Genomic DNA, 21550 nt, shown 5'->3' with positions numbered 1-21550 from the left:
TATTTGTATTTTCCAGGTAATGACGACAACCTAAATGATTTTAAAAGATATGAGGAGAAAATTATTTTAAAATATATGAGGAGATGATCTTAGATAGATTCTCCCCAGTTTGGCAAAATGTTTTCCCCAGAAATGGGTGGGTTCCTGAATTGTAAATACAGTCCTGTGTCTCAGAGTGGTTTGATTTTCAGCATGGTTTTTTTAGTTTGAGTTTTTTCCCTTGGGATCTAAGGCAGCACAGACCTGCCTGTGTTCTGTATCCAGACTGGCCCTTCAGGCAGGGCAGAGAAGTGGTTTCAGTGAGACCTGCACAGGTCAGTGTGGGCTGGGGTGACACTGCTCCTGACACTGAGCATGTCTAGTGCCTTAATGTCTAACTTAGCCAAGCCTAAAACTCAAACCATTGTTTCATGTCCTTGCTTGCTGTACTGTTGTAACTTTTCTACTTTCAGACTCTGCAGCTGCAGCCAGCTCTGAGTTGTCTGCTCTTTCTGTTTCTGAGCCTGCTGTCACAGCTTTCTGAAATTCTGACCTTTACTGTGTTTCTCACAAAGCCCTCTGGTCTGACCAGGATAAAATGAACAATGCAGTAAACCAAAACAACACTGACAGAGTCAGAATGGACCCATGCCCTCTCTTGTGCCAGGGGCAGGTATATCTCAAATATACGCTCCTGACCACAGAACAAAGACTGACTAAGAGGAAAATGCTCTTGGCATCTCTTTATTCAACCCTCACCCTCAGGTTGAGTCCATGTCCTTCTCAAGCCCCTGTGGAGGTGGAGCACACCAAGGTCAGGCGTTCCTTCAGCCCCCCAAGGGCAGGGCCAACTCCAGACCTGGAGACCACAGCTTTTCCACCCCAGAGCTGTGTTTTCTTACTGGAGGGACCCCACGTTGGGTGCCAAATTTTGTCCTGGTTTAGGGCAAATTTGGGAGAGAATCTCCAAAGGTGTGCAGAGATCTGCTGCAGCCACAGCCGCTGCCTGAGCACAGGAGCTCCGACTGAACATGAGCAGAGGAGCCTGCTGTGACTCTTGATCTGACATTTCCCCTCCGGGTCTCTGTGAGTGTTTGTGGGTGGAAATGAGCCGTGCTGGAGCTGCCCCTTGCCTGGCAGGGCTCTCCTGGCTCTAAGTGTCCAGCTTGGCTCTGTGCACCGCGGGGCTCTGGGGCTGCGCGGTGTCGTTGGCCACCACCGTGGCCTCTCCAAAGGTGTCGATGCACTGCCCCACGGCACCCAGGACGAGCTGGAGGCGCCTGTCCAGGGCCAGCAGGTGGGGCTCGGTGAGCACGGGGGCCAGGGGGTCCTGCAGGAGGGATTCCCTCATCACCTCGCTCAGCCGGTACTCGGGCTCCGCCAGGAGCTGCAGGCGCAGCCACGTCGATCTCTTTATTCTGGAAAAAAAAATAAAATCAACGATTTAATGCCTCCCAGCAAGAGCAGCTGAGCTCCTTGACAGCAGCAGGGCAGGGACGGGGGAACGAATTTAAAGAATTTTAGAATAGAAGTTCTGTAATTTTAATTATGGAAGGTAATGTTTTTTTGGTTTTTTTTTTGCAGAAACCTTTATTCCCCCTTTGTTTTCCCAGAGTATTTGTACTGCAAATTTCTGTCAGCAGAGAGGAAAAATATGAGTGAAGTTGTCAGTAGTGAGTGAGTCAGAGATGACCCATTTCCCCAGGTTCCTGCAGGGTGGTGCCACCTCCCCAAGGATGACATTGATGAGATGGGAGCAGAGGGGGAGGTAAATGAAAAGACATGAATGAGAAAATATCTTCTGTCAAAACTCTGAGCACAAAGGGAATATTTCCTGGAACTGATGTGACTGTGACTTTTCACCTTAGGGGGCACTGAGGTTCAAATGTGATTTGCTTTGACAGAAAATGGGATGAAAAGCTGCAGTCTTGGAATGCTTCTGGGCATGAAATGAAGTGTTCTGAAATCATTTGTTTAATCCTCAGCAGAAATGTGTTGACTTCAGCATGTATAATACTGAAATAAATCAGTGGCTGTAGTTATTGCCCTTTGAATCTTGGAAACAAAGTGCTCCATGTTTATGGAACCATTTGGATTCAGCCCAGTCAGAATTTTCAGGTGGAAAAAGGTGAAGTCAGATCCATTTTAGGCAGCTCAAGAATTTGTATTTTTAGGCTGTTGTTAATCCAGGGCATCCATTGGGAAGGTTGATCTGAATCTCTGCAGCTCCAACAGGCCACGTGCTGTTTGGGAAAGCTGTTCCAGGTGCTGGGGACAATCACTAAGGTTGGAAAGGACCTTTAGGGTCATCAAGCCCAGCTGCTGTCCCAGCACCATCAAACCCCAAGTGCCACATCCACACATCACCTGAAGAATTCCAGGGGTGGTGACTCCATGATTTCCCTGGGCAGCCTGTGCCAATGTTTCACTACCCTACTAGTATGTTTTACTGCCCTTTCCAGGAAAAACTTTTCCTAATATCCAATCTAAATCAGGAATGTGTGTGGAGCGAGGTGTGCGTGGGCAGCGGCACAAGGGGAGGAGGATGCTGCTGCCACAGGGCCAGACATCACCTTCCCACATTAATATCCCTGAAAAACCTAAAATAATCAATTGATCAAGTGTGAGGGCTGACAAGGAAGCTCTGAACCCCAGCTGTGAGGTGCTGCTGCTGCTGCCAGGGGAAGCTGTGCCCAGAGCAGATGTGAACGAGGATCTGTGCGCTGTCCTTCGGCCCGGGAGCTGCTGTGGGTAAACACCAGCTGTGTTTGCTCTGGTCCCAGCAGTGCTTGGAGGTGGAGAGAGGGCTGCTGTGACCCATGGGGAGCAGCTGATGGAGCGCTGGAACAGTTACACAACAAACAAACAGAGCACAGCACAGACAGGGCTGCGATGGAAACGCTGCCGCTCTGCTCCCGCGGGGGCTGTGACCCTGTGCCCGGGCTGGACTGCTGAACCTTTCACCCCGAGCCTTCCAGGGACTCCAGCAGCCTGCCTGGCGCTGCTTCAGGCCTGGCTGTGCCTCCAGGAAGGTTTGGATGCTTCCAGGAAAGGGCTTTCATGGCATGGCTGTATTTGTGCCACTCGTGGTCTGGGAGAGGCCTCAACGCGTGGGACAGGCTGGAAGCTGGGAGAGGCAGACAAAACAGACTCAAATCTGCTGGAAGCCAGGCTTGGAGCAGAACTCAGCGGGGAATGTGTTTAACAGCCTCTTCTCAGCATCCCTGTGCTCCCGGTTGGAGTGGCTGGAGGAGCTTCCCTGCTCTCATGGCTCCGCTTGGTGTCAGAGCAAGGAGGAACTTGGTGGGCTGAGTCCAGGTTGTTGGTCAGGGCAGGCTGAAATTTGTGGCCTCCGTGTGCTTACTTAAGCAAAACCTCTTCCTTTCCTTCCCAAGTGGTTTCAGATGCTTTCCCACTCCAAATGGATCAGCCCTTGTGGGAAATGAGGGTTTGTGTGTCTCCTTCATGTAGCACAAGTTGTTTTTATGCCATTCCTGGCCCTTGTTTGCTTATGACAAGGTGTTCAAGTCCTGCCTTTTACAATTATTAAATTAAGAGGAGTTTCTGGGAGGTGGATCTGGAAGAATAGGAATGCTGTGACCTGTGGATATTATGGTAGGAAGGCCAAATTAAGAGGCAGAGTTAATTTCAAGCTGCACAAAATTTCAAGAGAAGGATTCCCTGCGAGCCTGCAATTAGAAATTAAAATACTTGCTGAGTGCAAATAACAGCTCTTGAAATTAAAGGTGTGTGGGGAGAGTGCAGTTACCACCCTGAGGGGGAGAAGGAGCAGGGAGAGCAAGGAAAAAGGCTCCACATCTCCTGAAGACAAACCCTAGGAAACAGCAGCTGCTTCTGCCTCTTAAATTTAACTTGCAGCTGCTGATTTATGTGCATTAATGAAGGGGGAACAAAGGGTTAAAATCATGAGCTTCTCCTTCATGCCACGAGAAGAGGAAGCTTGAAGAAGTGCATCAAAGCTCCACCAGGATTTTGGATGGAGATTTCTGCGCCTCCTGGAAGTGCCTCGTGCTGATGGGCTGGGAAAGGCTGTTGGAACTTTCTGGAAGGGTTTGATCCATTGGACAGCATCTCCTGGTGTGGCAGTGGATGTTTTTCCACTCGTGATTCCCATGCTCCTGCAGCTGGAACTTACACACAGCACTGGGAGAGCGGGGCCAGGATGGAGAGTTCATCGTGGGAATGCCGTCCAAACCTGGGGGGGGAAGCAGAGTTCAGAGTTCAGAGCCTGCCCTCCTCCTCCTCCTCCTCCTCCTCCTCCTCCTCCTCCTCCTCCTCCTCCTCCCTCTCCTCCCCACGTCCCCCTGCTGCCTCACCCTCTGGCGTTGTCCAGGTGCAGGAGGAAGCCATCGTCCCCAAACTTGGTGAACATCTCGTAGTGGTGCCTGTCCATGTTCCCTGCAAAGGCCACACAGAGGGACACAGCTTGCCTTCCTTCCAGGGAATTGACTGAATTATCCCAAGGTTTCTTTCAGATCTGCACGGAGTATTTGTTGCAATGCTGGAAGTGCCCAAGGTGCTGCTTTACCTTTGTTGGGGTGGGTCTGGGGGCTCCCCTGTGCCCCCACATTGGAGGGGCTGTGGGGAGACAGCAGCCCCTCTAAAAAAACAAAAGGAAATTTCAAGGAAATTTCAAGGAAATTTCCAGGAAATTTCCAGGAAAGGAAATTTCAAGGAAAGGAAATTTCAAGGAAATTTCAAGGAAAGGAAATTTCAAGGAAAGGAAAGGAAATTTCAAGGAAAGGAAATTTCAAGGAAAGGAAAGAAAATTTCAAGGAAAGGAAATTTCAAGGAAAGGAAATTTCAAGGAAAGGAAAGGAAAGGAAAGGAAAAAGGAAAGGAAAAAGGAAAGGAAAAAGGAAAGGAAAAAGGAAAGGAAAAAGGAAAGGAAAGAAAAAAGGGAAGGAAAGGAACTCCTTTCCCTCCATCATTACCTATCAAGAAGTCAAATATGGCCATGTCCACGATGTTGAGCAGCCGGTTGCTGTTGCTGTAGGGGTAGATCTCCCTCACTGTGTTGCAGTAGTGTGGATTCACTTCCCACCTGCAGGAGATGGAGAAAAGGAGACGCCCTCAGCTGCTTCTGCCGCATCCCAAAAATACCCCAAACCCATCTTCCATGTGAAGATGTACAGGAGGAGGAAATAAATCTCCCCTGGTGCATGCAGGAGGCTGGAATTGAAACGCAGCCAATGGAGCAGCAAATGTGGGGAAGGTTGTCAGAATTTTATGGAAGGGTTTGATCCATTGGACAGCATCTCCTGATGTGAGAGTGGATGTTTTTCATGGCTGTATTTGACTGGTCCTTTACTTAAAACACCATCACCATTGGCTAATTAGAAACCACCCTTTGGTAAACAAATCTCCGTAACACATTCTACATGCTCACAATAATTGTTTCTCATTCTTTTCTCTGATCTTCTCACAGCAAACGGCCTTAAGGGTTATTACACTAATTATTACACTAATTATGGGCTCCCTGAACCCTGGCCTGGGTTATGTCTGCAGCTCTGTCTGTGTGTCCATGCCCTGCAGTGCAGATGTGGGGAGCAGCCTCATTTACCCACTTACTCCTCTTTTCCCTCGAAGGAGTAGGAGCGGATCCAGGGGTTGGGGATGGAGAGGCGGGGAGCCAGGTTGAGGGAGGGCAGGAAGGCAGAGAGGGAGCCCTCCAGGAGATGGGGGCTCCCACACACGGCGTACTCCGTCTTGCACATGTACGGGCACTTGGCGAAGAAGCAGACGTTGCTGGCTGGGAGAAGAGCAGAAAACAGGATGAGCCAGATTGTGAGGCAAGGTGTGTTCTGTTCTATTCTATTCTATTCTATTCTATTCTATTCTATTCTATTCTATTCTATTCTATTCTATTCTATTCTATTCTATTCTATTCTATTCTATTCCATTCCAGTTGTTTTCTGTTCAGTGGGCAGTTTTCCTTATCTCTTCCACAATCATTCTTCCCTCTGGGAAGGAGAACATCTTCTGATAACAGCTATTGAATGTCACTGCATGGCTGATAAGAACTGCAGCATCCCACTGGGAGATGTGAGCCCAGAGGGAGGAGCCAAGCATTCCTACCTGGATATAATCTGGAGATTCTGGAACACCAGCCAAGCATTCCTACCTGGATAGAATCTGGAGATTCTGGAACACCAGCCAAGCATTCCTACCTGGATAGAATCTGGAGTTCTGGAACACCAGCCAAGCATTCCTACCTGGATAGAATCTGGAGATTCTGGAACACCAGCCAAGCATTCCTGCCTGGATATAATCTGGAGATTCTGGAACACCAGCCAAGCATTCCTACCTGGATAGAATCTGGAGATTCTGGAACACCAGCCAAGCATTCCTACCTGGATAGAATCTGGAGATTCTGAAACACCAGCCAAGCATTCCTACCTGGGTATAATCTGGGGATTATAGGCATAATCTCCATAACACATTCCACGTGTTCACAACAACAGGTGCAGCAAGTGAAGATAAGAATTGTTTTAATTCCTTCTCTGAGCATTCTCACAGCATTCCCCAGGAAAATCCTGGGAAAATTGTGTTTCTCTCTATGCCCACAGAGATGCTGCCACATTTCCCCACTGTGGGACAGTGATTATTTCCTGTGGGAGAGATGGAGTGAGGGGGAACAGATGGGAAGAGGCCCAAGGGGGTGCAAATGAGTGCAGAGCAGTTTAGAGCCCCCCGTTTGATGGCTGTTTCATGGAAATACTCTGGGGAATCCAAGAAAAAAGAAGGAAAACCCCAAAGCATCCATGGCATAGATGTCCAGCTGCCAAATGACAGATTGGGGTCCTGTGCTAAGGGAAAGGTTAAGAAAAAAAGGCCAAATGAGAAGATTTGGTAGCTGATTCCAGCTGGAGGGAACCTCTGCAGTAACCATGTTTTTGTGCACATTTAGCCCAAGAATTTCATTTCTGCACCACAGCATGAGTCCTGCATCCCCTTTTTCCTGCAGTCCCTTCCTCCCACCGTGGAACACCACAGGTTTGGGTCAGCTGTGAAGGGACCTTGAAGACAATTGGGGCCATGACTTGCCCTATCCTGAGCCAGCCCCTGCCCACCTGGTGACACGAAGAAGACGCTCTGCAGGACCTCGTTCTTGGTGACCTCCAGGATCTCCTTGGTGACGTTGATCAGCCTCCCCACGGTGGGTGGCACCCTCCTGAAGTCCAGGATCCTGCACAGAGGGCACAGGGATGCTGCTTCTGCACACTGGGGTGGCAGGTGCTGCCCCTGCCCCTTCCAGCAGGAGCCTTTGGATCCCTGCACCCAGACTCTTTCCAGCAAAAACCCCTCTGGGCCAAAATGTAATGTGGCTTTGTTTGGATTTTGGTATTTTAATAGCTGCTGTCTGGAACAAGCTGGATGTTCTCCAGCATTCCTGTCTCTTTCCCTAACGTTGCCTTGGTTTCTCCCCACCCTTTGCACACAAACAGGGGCAGAGCAGCCCTTCAGGCCCCTCTACAATGTTGGTTCGATATGGAGAAAAGAGGTTGATCCTGGTACAACGTGGCTGAGGAGGCACCCCCTCCTCCAGAGGCTCTCATGCCCAGCTCATTCCTCAAAAATATTCTTAAAAACCTCAGGGCCTGGGGCAGGAAAGCATTCCTGGCAGTCAATGGGAAGCTGCTGCTGATTGCTGAGTCAGTAAATGGGGAGAGCTGGCTCTGCTTGGCTCCTTGGGTAATGCCCCCTGCTCCTGGGAATTGGGCACAGAACAGGATTTAGCCTGCTACTTATTGAGCAATGTTCAGAGAGAAGAAAATATTTGCTTTTATCCAGCATCTTTCAGCTCTGAAAACCACAAAGCACTTCAGAAAAGCAGTCTGGCCTCATTTTTGTGGCAGTGGAGCTGCAGGGGCGAGGTGGTGGTGGCTGAGTCAAGCAGAGTCACTGAGAGGATGTTGGGACAGAAATGGGAAGGGAATTCAGCTCCCTTTGTTCCCTTTCTCTGAGTCTGAGCTGCAGGACTTAATTTAGTCCTGCTTATCCTAGGGAAACTGGAGATCCCCACCCACCCTGACCATCAGAGATCTGGTGTTCAGAGGAGGGAAAGGCTGCTGCCCTCATCTTTTCAGAAGGGTATTTTTGATTTTATTAAACACACACCCTGCTGGGAAGAGGTGCCAGGTTAATTGCTCATTATCTGAGGGCTCAATACTGCATTGCTGCAGTTTATCAACCCAAAGCACACCTTTGATTGCTGATGGAGTGTGTGCCTCCCCCACCAGCAGGGCACCCAAGCTGTGCCCAGAGCTCAGATTGGCACCTGGATGCAGGGGAGGGACAATGTGTGACAGCCAGGGGAGAATCTGACCTGTTCCCACCTGGACTGCACCTGCTCCCATGCAACGGCCAAGGCAAAGCTGGCTCTGGGGTGTCAGATGAGAGCCAGGAGGATCTACTGGAGGATTCCTTTCCCCTTTCCGTTTCCTTTTTCCTTTCCCTTTACTTTTTCCCTTTTCCTTTCCCCTTTTTCTTTCCCCTTTTCCCTTTCCTCTTTCCTTGAAATTTCCTTGAAATTTCCTTTTCTTTAAATTTCCTTTCCTTTCCATTTCCTTTCCATTTCCTTTCCTTGAAATTTCCTTTCCCTGGAATTTCCTTTCCTTTCCCTGAAATTTCCTTTCCTTGAAATTTCTTTTCCTTTCCTTGAAATTTCCTTTCCTGGAAATTTCATCTCCTTGAAATTTTCTTGAAATTTCCTTTCCTTTCCTGGAAATTTCCTGGAGCTTCCTGAAAATTTCCTTTCCTTTTCTTGAAATTTCCTGGAAATTTCCTTTCCCCGAGCCCTGCAGGTCTTCCCCCAGACCCTGGTGGCCAGAAGAGCAGCAGGGCAGTGCCAGGGCAGTGCCAGGGCAGTGCCAGGGCAGTGCCAGCCCTACCTGTCCAGGTGGAAGGCAGCGATCTCCGCGTTGTGCCGCTGGAAATCCACGAAGTAGAAGAAATCCTCAGGAGTCTCCTCCTCACGTTTCTGCCTGGGAGGAAGCAGGGGGTGAGCCCTGGGCAGCCGGGACACCGAGGGGTGGCACGGGGACAGCTGGGGGGCCACAAGGGGGACAGGGTCAGAGCCAAGGGCTCCGTGCCCAGCTGGAGCCAGGGAGCAGCACCTGCACCTTGGGGGAGGCAGAAGAGCTGGCTGGGGCTTAAATCTGCTCCAGCAAGAGCTTAGACCCCCCTAGGATGAAGTTTCAGGTGGTGTTTGTCACATCCTCATGGAGACAGAGGAGGGCTCAGGGCTGATGCTCTCCTATCCCTGAGGTGGGAGCTCCATTTAATTCCATTTTCTGGCTGGCACGCAGTGGGAAAAGGGGTGTTAACTCTTGGGAAATGGGGTGTTAACTCCTGGAAATGGGGTGTTAACTCTTGAGAAATGGGATGTTAACTCCTGGAAATGGGGTGTTAACTCTTGAGAAATGGGATGTTAACTCCTGGAAATAGGGAGTGTTAACTCTTGGGATGTTAACTCCTCGGAAATGGGGCGTTAACTGCTGGAAATGGGATGTTAACTCCTGGGGAATGGGATGTTAATTCCTGGGAAATGGGATGTTAACTCCTGGGAAAGGGGACAGGACACAGGCTTAGACCCCCCTAGGATGAAGTTTCAGGAGGTTTTTGTCACATCCTCATGGAGACAGAGGAGGGCTCAGGGCTGATGCTCTCCTATCCCTGAGGTGGGAGCTCCATTTAATTCCATTTCCTGGCTGGCACAACATGCCCCAGTAAGTGCAGCACGGGAATTTGATGCTCAGCTTTAACTCCTTGGAAAATGGGAAGTTAACTCCTGGGAAATGGGGTGGTAACTCCTGGGAAATGGGATGTTAACTCCTGGAAATGGGGAGTGCTAACTCTTGGGATGTTAACTCCTGGGAAAGGGGGTGTTAATTCCTGGAAATGGGATGTTAATTCCTGGGGAATGGGATGATAACTCTTGGGAAATGGGATGATAACTCTTGGGAAATGGGATGATAACTCTTGGGAAATGGGATGTTAATTCCTGGGAAAGGGGACAAGACACAGGAAATCCCTCAGGCCATGGATGCTCTCCTTCCCCTCCAGGACCCGGTGGACACTGGGCAGAGGTGGATGGAAACCCAGGGGAGAGGAGCTGGCTCCTCCTGGGTGAGGATTTATCATCCCAGCTGCTCTGTCACACATGGACACTAAAGCGAGAGGGAATTGATGTGAAGAGTCCCAAGGGGCTGCGAATAAAGCAGAAACAATTTAAATCCCCTGTTTGATGGCTGCTTCTTGGAAACACTCTGGGGAATCCAAGGACAAGCAAGGCAAGCCCCAAATTCTGATGAGGAAGAGCAGTCCCTCATGGCAAGGATCTCAGGAGAACAAGTATCCCAAGGTCCTTCTGCACCTGGCACCCAAAACTGAGACATCTCCAACTCCAACAGCAGTGTGGGAGCACTGGTGTTTACCCAAGTGTGCTCCTGGGGGGGGGGGTGAGCAGCCAAGAAAAATGGAAAATAATGGAACATTTCACTCCCCGGGTAGGGAGGGCAGAGAGGGAAGGGGTGGCTGGGACCTTCCCATGCCAAGGAGGGTCCCAGCCCGCCCTGCAGGGGCTCAGGGGGCTCTGCTGCCCTTACCTCATGGGCTTGAACATGGCTTTCCCAAAATCCTGGAACCTGAGGACCAGCTTCAGGTGCACACCGCTGGGCTTCACCACTTGGGGAGGAAAGGGGTGTTAGCTCATGGAAATGGGGGTTAAATCCTGGGAATGGGGTCTTAGCTCCTGGGAAATGGGGTGTTAGGTCATGGAAATGGGGGTTAAATCCTGGGAATGGGGTCTTAGCTCCTGGGAAATGGGGTGTTAGCTCATGGAAATGGGGGTTAAATCCTGGAAATGGGGTCTTAGCTCCTAGGAAATGGGGTGTTAGCTCATGGAAATGGGGGTTAAATCCTGGGAAATGGGGGGTTAGCTCCTGGAAAACGGGGGGTTAACTGCTGGGAAATGGGGTGTTAACTTTTGGGAAAGGGGGTGATAACTCCTGGAAATGGGGTGTTTACTCCCAGAAATGGGATGTTAACTCTTGGGAAATGGGATGATAACTGCCTGGAAAGGGGATCTTAACTCCTGGAAAGGGGGTGTTAACTTTTGGAGATGGGGTGTTAACTCCTGGGAAATGGGATGTTAACACTTAGGAAAGGGGATGATAACTGCCAGGAAATGGGGTGTTAATTACTGGGAAATGGGGTGTTAATTGCTGGGAAATGGGGTGTTAACTGCCTGTAAACACCCCAGTGACCTCCCCAGCACAAGCCAGCTTTCTTGCCCCATGAGTGCATCCCCTCACTCCTTACAGCAACTCCCCCCTCTCTCTTCCCATTTATTTTCCTCTCCCCTGTGTGCCACAGAGCACATTTCCCTGCAGCCCCTCTGTCACATCCCCTTGGGGACTTTTCCCTCCCTCTCCAGCAGAAACCAGTGCTGTCCTGGTGTCCTGACACCCACATTGGACAGGCTGCTCATGGAAGTGGTGGAATCATCACCCCTGGGCATTGAAAAAAGCCTGGACATGGCCCTTGGGGTGGGCTCCATCATTTCAGAGGCTTTTTAAACTGGAATAATGCCATGCTGTGTGATCCCAGCCTGTGCTGGGTTAATGGGAGGGAGCAGAGCCTGGCTTGGCGTTCCCCTGGCCCAGCTGGGGATGGGGCACTGGGGATGGGACATGGGGACCCCAGGTGCCACACTCACCCTGGCTGCAGTCACAGGCTCCCAGCAGGGCCTTCTCATCCTGGCTGTAGTCTGCAGGGCAGGAGCAGCAGTGAGACCCCACCAGCAGCCACAGGCATCCCCAGCGAGGGGAGAGAATGATGCACCTGACTCCACCTTATCATTAAGGCTAATTAATTACTTTATTATTCTATATTATTCTATATTATATTACGTTGTGTTACATTACATCTAAACTCAATCTGCCAAGCACTCAACTGCATACAAATGCACGAATCTCATGACTGTCAGCCCACAGTCCTGACACATCACTGCCTGGGGGCTCTGTACAAATCCCCAATGGGATGGGACTGCTGGGAACAGCCTTGAGCTGTTTTATTTTCCAGCATCAGCCTCATTACATGGTTATGACAATGGGAAGATGCCACCAGCTCACACCGTGTACTCAATGTTACAACTCACTTTAAAAGGTTTTTGACCAATCACACAAAGCAAAAGCACATTGACACTAGTTCTATCCAACCACCATAAGCACAGGTACCTTTGGTTAAACAATGCTTGCTTATTTCAAATACAATACCTGCTTGTAAGCCTTAAAACACAATGCACAGAGCTCCATTATTAAGCTTAGAACTTCCTAATATGTCACTAGATAATCTTTAATTATTAATTATTAAACTTACATTGTTCTATTTTACACATTGATTTCATTCAAGCATGGGTTTCTTGTGATCCCCCCTCTAACACTTGAACATAGTTTCTCATGATTCTTCTAATGATTAAACAATAATTATATCTAATTACTAAACAATCATCACATCTAACAATTATATCATTTATCATATACTGACTACACAGGTGCAATTTCACATGATCTGGCAAACACAAGACCTAACACTTCCCAGAGCCTACTTTTAACATTTCCCCGGTGTCACAGACATCTTTTATGAAAAATCCTTTCCTTAGGATTTTCCTCCTGAGAAGCTGAGAGGCCTCAGGAACAAAATGCAAACATTGATTATCTGCTGCTGTGGAATGCAACAGGTGCATCTGTGATTGGCCTCATGTGGTTGTTTCTAATTAATGGCCAATCACAGCTGGCTCAGACAGAGAGTCTGAGACACAAGCTTTTGTTATCATTCCTCCGTTTTCTATTCTTAGCCAGCCTTCTGCTGAAATCCTTTCTTCTATTCTTTTAGTATAGTTTCAACATAATATATATCATAAAATAATAAATCAAGCCTTCTGAAACATGGAGTCAGATCCTCGTCTCTTCCCTCACCCTCAGACCCCTGTGAACACGGTCACACCCCAGGTCCTACTAATCCTGGCATTAGCTTTCTTTCTATCTCCCTAAAATTTCCATGAGTTTAAAGCTGTTTGCCATCCCCCTGGCGGGCTCCAAGGAGCCCGTGCCCATCCCCATGCCCATGCCCATGCCCGTGCCCATGCCCGTGCCCATGCCCATGCCCGTGCCCGTGCCCATGCCCATGCCCATGCCCGTGCCCATGCCCGTGCCCGTGCCCATGCCCATGCCCATGCCCATGCCCGTGCCCATGCCCGTGCCCGTGCCCATCCCCATGCCCATGCCCATGCCCATGCCCGTGCCCATGCCCGTGCCCATGCCCGTGCCCGTGCCCATGCTCGTGCCCATGCCCATGCCCATGCCCATGCCCGTGCCCATGCCCATGCCCGTGCCTGTGCCCATCCCCGTGCCCGTGCCCATGCCCATGCCCATGCCCGTGCCCGCGCCCGTGTCTCACCGGCGCTGACGGTGGGCAGGTGGCGCAGGTCCCGCAGCAGGCGGCTGACGGCAGCGCTGGAGCGCGGGTAGAGCCCGTCCCGGCTGATGCCCAGCTGGAACTGCAGCCAGGCGGCCTCGGCACGCAGGGGCAGAGGGGCTGGCAGGGTCAGGTTCAGCTCCTGCCGGTACAGCTTGTGCCTCCTGCAGGAGAGACATTACGGGCATGAGGGAGAGGTTCAGCTCCTCCTGGTACAGCTCGCGTCTCCTGCAAGGGAGAGAGAGAGGAGAGATGGGGAAAAGGGAGAGATTCAGCTTCTCTTGGTACAGCTTGTGTCTCCTGCAAGAGAGGAGAGATGGGGATGTGGAAATGGGAGAGGTTCAGCTCCTCCTGGTACAGCTTGTGCCTCCTGCAACAGAGACATTATGGAGATGAGGATAAGGGGATAAGGGAGAGGTTCAGCTCCTCCTGGTACAGCTCGTGTCTCCTGCAAGAGAGGAGAGATGGGGATGTGGAAATGGGAGAGTTCCGGCTCCTCCTAGTACAGTTTGTGCCTCCTGCAAGACACAGAGAGGAGGGATGAGGATGAGGATGTGGAAAAGGGAGAGTTTCAGCTTCTCCCGGTACAGTTTGTGTCTCCTGCAAGAGAAGAGAGATAGGGATGAGAATGTGGAAGTTCATCTCCTCTCAGTACAGCTTGTGCCTCCTGCAAGAGAGGAGGGATGGAGATGAGGATGTGGAAAAGGGTGAGGTCCGGCTCCTCCTGGTACAGGTTGTGCCTCCTGCAAGAGGGACATTCTGGGGATGGGGATGTGGAAATGGGAGCAGCTTGTGTCTCCTTCAAGAGAGCAGATATGGGGATGAGGATGTGGAAAAGGATCAGGTTCAGCTCCTCCTGGTACAGCTCGTGCCTCCTGCAAGGGAGAGAGAGAGGAGAGATGGGGAAAAGGGAGAGATTCAGCTTCTCTTGGTACAGCTTGTGTCTCCTTCAAGAGAGGAGATATGGGGATGAGGATGTGGAAAAGGGTCAGGTTCAGCTCCTCCTGGTACAGCCTGTGTCTCCTACAAGAGAGGGATGGGGATGGGGTTAAGGGAGAGGGTCAGCTCCTCTCAGTACAGCTTGTGTCTCCTGCAGGAGAAGAGGGATGGGGATGTGGAAAAGTTCCCTTCTCCGAGCCTGGAGGGTGCCAGGAACAGAGCATGGGGTGGGTAAGGGGAAACTGAGGCAGGAGAGGGTCATAGTCTCTGACCATCTCAAAGCTGGGGGGAAAAAATCCCTAAAATCAAGTTTCAAAGGATAGTATTGATACACTATGTCATAAATGTTTTAAAGCTAATAATCTAAAATTACTCTTCACAAGCCTTACCACAATGTATCTTTTACACTTCTATTTTTCTAAACTATCTACTTTTATTTGCAAGGCTATCCTTTAAAGCTTCTTCTTAGTTCAATTTTTCTCTCAGTCACGTCTGTCTTATTCCGTAATATGTCTAAATCAACATTTCTTATCTCAAGGTTTACATACACATCCATACCATGTCACCCTTCTATCAAACTTTATCAGCCAAGGAGTGGCACTGGGGGCTGCAAAGGGCTCCTGGGGGTTTCTTTATTTCCCTGCTCATCCCAAGCAGCTGGGGCTTGGTTGGGATTTTTCCATCATTTCTCCACCCAAGCAGGCTGAGCAGTGTGGTTAATCTGGCTGTGAGCAGGGCTTAAAAATGGCTGAGATGGTCAGAGTCTCTGAGAGAGGTTTTTTCCCAGAATTTGGGGGGAAAAAATCACTGAAAGCTACAAATTGCCTCTGTGACCAAATTCACAGTGAGCAGGGATGCTACGAGGCCATGTGGCAGCATCCTGCCCATGATCTCTAAAAAATCAAGGTTCAATTCCCCCCCTTTTTTTGGCAGGTGGAGCTGAAGGAGCCTCTCAAGCTCAGGAATAACCTAAAACCACTCAATCAGCATTTTCTTCAACCTAGAGACCCGTGGATGCAACAGAGAGCGAGAAAATGGGCTTTGTTTTCTCACAGTGGCCTTGTGAGGCTTTTTTAGGGATTTGTAGAAAAACGATGATAACTTGTTGGTGTAAACAACCTGCAGGTGGTGTCTTCCTACTCTGCTTTTCTGTTCCTCTCAAGGGCTGCTTGTGAGAAAGATGGTTTTGTTAGTGAGCCAATCAGGCAGAATGTGTTGAATCTGTCTGTAAAAGAGAGGATTTTTGAAATTAAATGCTCTTCTGCAAACTAGCCTTGGGGTGAATCTCTGTCATTTCTTGCTCAGCAGTGACAGAGACTCCAAGGCTGGGACTGTGGAAATGGAAGGTCACTGAAAGCAGAGGACAGGGTTTGGTTTCTCATTAACAGTGTCCAGCCCGTGTGCGCAGCAGCCAGTCCTGATAAAGGGAAAATGAAGCTCAGTTTGCACTGAAAGTGCCAGGATCCATGCAGGAAAGCAAACAGGGCTGATAAGGAGTAGGACATTAACCAAGGCTGGACAGGGGGAAATGCCACAATCCCAGCCAGAGCCCATCCAGAGCCTGAGCAGTGAGGGCTGACCGTGCCCCAGGACATTTATCAGCCAACGAATGATAATCCTTGATAATTTATGATAATTTCCACTGGGGGCTGCAAAGGGGTTCCTTTATTTCCCTGCTCAGCCCAGCAGCTGGGGCTTGGTTGGGATTTTTCCATCAATTTTCCATCACCCTCCTCCATCCAAGCAGGCTGAGCAGGGTGGGTAACCTGGCTGTGAGCAGGGCTTGAACCCTCCCAGAGGGGTTCCAGTGGTGTAGGAAATGGATTTGGAGAAAATTCTTAAAGTTTGATACAAGGTTTGCATAGTATGTGTGTGGATGTAAACCTTGAGATAAGAAATGTTGACTTAGAAATATTATGGAGTAAGACAGAAAAATAAAGTTTAAAAGGACAGCCTTGCAACTAAAAATAGATAGTGTAGAAAAATAGAAGTATGAAAAATACATTGCAGTAAGAATTCTGAAGAGTAATTTTAGATGGCTAGCTTTAAAACATTTATAACATAATGTATCAATACCATCCTTTGAAAATTGTTTTTAGTTCTATTTTTCTCCCAATAATGTCTTATTCCACAGAATTTTTAAGTCAGCATTTCTTATCTCAAGGCTTACATACACATATATACTATGTGAGCCTTCTGTCGGGCTTTGAGGATTTCCCACAAATTCATTTCCTACACAGCGATGTCCTGGGAGCCCTCTGGGAGCTGGAGAGACAGGTTGGATGTGCCTGCTCCCTCTCCCAGTCTGTTTGTCTTTCCATTGCACTGGGCCAGCCACAGCATGGAAAAAATCCACGTGTGCATGGTCAGAGGGAGCTGGGGCACTGCCCTCCCTGACCAGGGCTTTGCTCAGGAGGCAGAAAATTCCTTGTGCACCTGGAAAATGGCCCTGGAATGACAGAAAAGTCAGAGAGAAAATAGACAGAAAATTCCTTGTGCACCTGGAAATGGCCCTGGAATGACAGAAAATTCAGAGAGAAAATAGACAGAAAATTCCTTGTGCACGTGGAAATGGCCCTGGAATGACAGAAAATTCAGAGAGAAAATAGGCAGAAAATTCCTTGTGCACGTGGAAATGCCCTGGAATGACAGAAAATTCAGAGAGAAAATAGACAGAAAATTCCTTGTGCACCTGGAAATGGCCCTGGAATGACAGAAAATTCAGAGAGAAAATAGACAGAAAATTCCCTGTGCACCTGGAAATGGCCCTGGAATGCCATCAGTTCCTTCTGCACAGGAGGCAGAAAATTCCCTGTGCACCTGGAAATGCCCTGGAATGCCATCAGCTCCAGCAGAAATGCCCTGATCCCCAGCCTGCTGCCCTTCCTGTGGGTAAGTGAGGCACAACCTTAACGAGTTGTGAGGCATTAATAAAGCCTTAATTAATAAATGAGTTATTAACCCTGCCACAGCCAGGGATGGCAATTAACCCCAGTGCCATGGGCAGCGGTGACTCAGGGTTTTTCCCCAGGGAAGCTGCCCAAATATTTTTCCATATTTGCTCTCCTGCCTGCTGTTCCCCCAGGGTGAGCAAGGCATTACTGAGGGGGAAAAAAATGCAGTGGTTATGCAAGGGGAGGCAGCTCCCAGCCCTGCATCCACATGGGCCCTGCCCAGCCTCAGCCAGTCCCCTCCCAGCCTTTCAACCCAAAACACAGCTCTCCCTGCTTCCTTCAGGATTCCTGAAATATTTCCCCGGAAAAAGCCAGATCTCTGCAAAAGGCATAATGAAATAAAACCAGGGTTCATTTCTGCCCTGCTATAAATAGGCCTGGGGTTGCCCTGGCTTTCAGCTCTGTGCTGGGCTGGGAGGGAGGCACAGCGTGGGGTGACGCTGCTCAGGCCACCAGCATCCTGAGTTTGGGCTTTGGAAGCTGCTCCTTCAGGGATAAAAATAAGCTCCGGAGTTTTGGGGGATTTTTTTGGAGGGGTTTTGAAGAGGTGTGGATGTTTTGTTGTTTTTCTGTTTCCATCATGCATCCCCATCAGTCTCTCCAGCTGGTTCTGCATCCTGAGGGGCTGGGAGCACACAGGGCTGGCTTGTGGAGGACAGTGGGGGAGCCATGGGTGTCCCAACAGGATGTGCTGGGGCTGCTCCAGCTGGCAGAGCCCCTGGACAGAGCAGACGGACAGAGCTCCAGCTGACGTCCAGCTGCCTGCAGAAATGAAGGCAGACACTGCGCTGGAGGAACGGGCTGAAACTGCAGCTTGTTCCTCTCAGGGCAGAGTCCTGCTGCTCCCAAAGCTGCTCTGCCAACACCCACGTCCAGGGCTGGTGAGAAATGTGCTGTTTATCCTGTTGTGGCGAGGAGAGCATCCCACGGACACCCAGCCCTGAGTCTCTGCTGCTGGCTCTGCACGTGGAGCTGCTGTGGAGTTTTTGCTCTTCAATCCTCAGCAGCAGCTTGGTTGAACCCATGCAGTGGGAGAGAAAGCCATGGATGATTCCTGAGTCCCACCAGGACCCTGCCCTGGCCACATCAGAGAGGACACAGGCTCTGCAGGTGAGGCAGGAATTCCTCTGTGCCCACAGCAAATGGACAATTTTATAAAATCCATCATCTCTGGTGAGTGCCACCTGTTCCATGTTCAATTTGCAGCGCTGGTGGTTGTTGGCAGGTTTGTGCAGGAGCAGTTGTGTCACCTCAGCCTGTGCTCTCTGGAGGTTTCACCCACTTATGAGCATCAAATATTTTATTTCAGAGTGAGGAATAATCAATACTGTGCCTTCTTCCCTTCCTGGAGGTGCAGAGTGAAGTCAGTCAAGGACAAATGGCACCACAGTGTTCCTCCCAGTCACAGCACAGCCAAACCCTGGGCCAGGAGGCAAAGTGCAGCACAAATTCCATCTTTTAACAAATCCCATCTTTTAACAGCGTGGTGAATAAAACTGGGGAGTGCAGACTTCTCCCTCTCCTGCAGCAGAGGTTACAGCAAGTGCCCAGGGTTTCTGATGGTGCCACCAAGCTGCGAGCTGCTTTGGCTGAAATCCCCAATTGCCACTGGGATTTTGCTGGGGAAACATCCACCTTGGTACCCAAATCCTGGTGGCTTCAGCAGGCAGTGCTCAGCTCTGAGAAGATGCACCCAAGGTGGGTCTGTGGCACATCCAGGGGTACTCAAACCCACCAGCCATGGATTTCAAGTGCTGGGACAAAGGATTCAACAGGATCCAGACTGGAGACAGGGAAGAGCTTCACAGGGGTGGCCCTGGCTGAGCACTGAGGTGGCTCCAGACCCTGGTGCTGTCAGGCCATGAAGGTTTCTCTGTTCCTTCCATTATTGCTTGCCATCATCTCCTGCAGCAAATCTCACATGGAACCAGCACCGGGAGAGCCCCACAGGAGCAGGAGGAGCAGGATGGAGGTGGAGAGAGCACTTGGGGATCCTGCCTGTGCAGCCCCAGGGGATGGGAGGAGTGGGGAAACCAAACCTGGGCAGTGCCAGCACAGGGGTCCCTGGGGTGTCCCCACATGCTGTCACCCCCTTGCAGGTGTCCTGTCCCACAGAGGGGACAGTGGGTGAGGCGATGCCATGAGGAGCTCTGTGCTCTGCTCCATCCAGGTTTGCGCATGAGTGGAGGAGTTTTGGGGGTGCAGGGAGCAGCTCTGGGGTGCTGTGTGCTCGTGGAAGGGGGGTTAGATCAGGGTACAGATAATCAACGCTTGGAGCTGGCACTGAGGGTCACTGTGACCCCCAGGCAGTGACCGCAGGGCAGGGACAGTCCCACCCCAGGAGCAAAGGGAGTTTCCTCCTTGCTGGGCTGGCAGAGGCAGCAGGAGAGGGCTCTGAGCTGGGGGTGCCTTTCTCTGCTTTCTCTGGGCTCTGGCAGTGGGGCAGGCTGGGAGACACCTCCAGGCTGGAGGGGTGAGGGCACAGAGCCAGCATGGGGGGCAAGCTGGGCTGGGGATGCCAGGGGGCACCCAAGGGACACCCAGGAGAGCTGCCCAGAAAGGGAGGGGTACCTGAGAGGGGGTGCTTGGGGGTGCCCATGCAGGAGGTGCTTGGCCAGAGTGTGCACAGGGGATGCCAGGGCAGGGGTGCCCAGAAAGGGGGTGCCCAGAAAGGGCGTACCCAGGAAGGGGGTGCCCAGGGGATGCCCGTGCAGGAGGTGCACTCACAGAGGGTGCCTGGGAAGGGGGTGCTCAAGAGATCCCAGTGCATAGGAGGTCTAAAAAAGGGGTGCCCAGGAGATGCCAGAGAAATGTGTCCCCATGCAAGGGGTGCCCACAAAAGGGGTGTCCAGGAGATACCTGGCAAAGGGGTGCCCATGCAGGGGCGCTCAGAAGACCCCCGGGAAGGGGTGGTCCAGGAGATGCCCGTGCAGTGGGTGCTCAAGAATGGGGTGCCCAGGAGGTACCAGGGAAGGGAAGGGAAGGGAAGGGAAGGGAAGGGAAGGGAAGGGAAGGGAAGGGAAGGGAAGGGAAGGGAAGGGAAGGGAAGGGAAGGGAAGGGAAGGGAAGGGAAGGGAAGGGAAGGGAAGGGAAGGGAAGGGAAGGGAAGGGAAGGGAAGGGAAGGGAAGGGAAGGGAAGGGAAGGGAAGGGAAGGGAAGGGAAGGGAAGGGAAGGGAAGGGAAGGGAAGGGAAGGGAAGGGAAGGGAAGGGAAGGGAAGGGAAGGGAAGGGAAGGGGAAAGGAGTGCCAGCAGCCACTGGTGCACGGAGTGCCCAAGAAAGGGATGCCCAGGAAACAGCCAGGAAAGGGGTGCCGGGCAAGGAGGTGCCCAGGACATGTCCGGAAAGGGGATGCCAGGCAAGGAGGTGCCCCGGAGATACCCGGGAAGGGGGTGCCGGAGAAGGAGGAGATGCCCAGGAAGGGGGTGCCGGGCAAGGAGGAGATGCCGAGGAAACAGCCAGGAAAGGGGTGCCCGGGAAGGGGGGTGCCCAGGAGATACCCGGGCAGGGGGCATCGCGGCGCTGCGGGTGCGGGGTGCGCGGGCTGCGGGCGCGGCGCGGCTGCGGGACGCACCTGTTCCATCGAGCCGCCTTCCGCCGGTAGTAGCGCAGGGCTTCGCGGGCGCCCAGCAGCGGCTCGGCGGGGCCCGGCGGGGCGGCGCGGTACAGCGGGTGGGCGAAGAGGCGGCGCAGCGCGGGGGCGGCGCGGGGCAGCGGCGGGCGCGGCGCGGCGGGGCCCGGGGGGCAGGGGCAGCCCGGGGACACCCTGCCCAGCTCCCGGCGCGCCCGCGGCCAGAGGTGGAAGTAGAGATCGGCGGCCAGCAGCGCCCCGAGCAGCAGCAGCACGGCCGGGCGGTCCCGCCGCGGGCCCGGCATGGCCGGGGCGGGCTGGGCACGGGGACGGGCACGGGGATGGGGATGGGGACGGCGGTGGCGGCTCCCGGGGCAGAGCGCACGGGGGAGCTCGAGCGGCGGAGCCGGGGGTGCGGGCACCTCGGGGCGGGGACCGGGCAGGGCGCTCGGGGCCCGGCGAGGGGAGCGGGGGTGGGGGCGCGGCGGCCGGGGAGCCTCCCCCGGACACGGACACGGACACGGACACGGACACGGACACGGACACGGACTCGGTGCGGACCGAACCGAGCGCCCCCGGGCTCTGCCCGCCCGCCCAGCGCAGCC

At 51.9% G+C, this 21550-nt stretch overlaps 1 protein-coding gene across 1 annotated transcript; it reads right to left on the bottom strand.

Annotated features, from left to right (window-relative positions):
• Positions 1-709: 709 nt before the first annotated feature.
• FAM20A (FAM20A golgi associated secretory pathway pseudokinase) lies at positions 710-21250 on the bottom strand. Its single transcript, XM_058038970.1, has 11 exons — positions 20949-21250; positions 13465-13646; positions 11723-11773; positions 10611-10689; positions 8895-8987; positions 7074-7189; positions 5572-5752; positions 4935-5044; positions 4317-4398; positions 4136-4195; positions 710-1397 (listed from the first exon to the last, which is right to left on the bottom strand). Exons 1-11 carry the CDS (start codon positions 21248-21250, stop codon positions 1133-1135), a joined length of 1521 nt encoding a protein of 506 aa, XP_057894953.1. The 3' UTR covers positions 710-1132.
• Between the last annotated feature and the right edge of the window lie 300 nt (positions 21251-21550).

This window comes from Melospiza georgiana, chromosome 21 (assembly GCF_028018845.1).
Source record: "Melospiza georgiana isolate bMelGeo1 chromosome 21, bMelGeo1.pri, whole genome shotgun sequence".
In the NCBI taxonomy this organism is placed as follows: Eukaryota; Metazoa; Chordata; class Aves; order Passeriformes; family Passerellidae; genus Melospiza; species Melospiza georgiana.
Note: the sequence above shows the minus strand (reverse complement) of the source record. Positions and strands in the feature narration are given on the sequence as shown.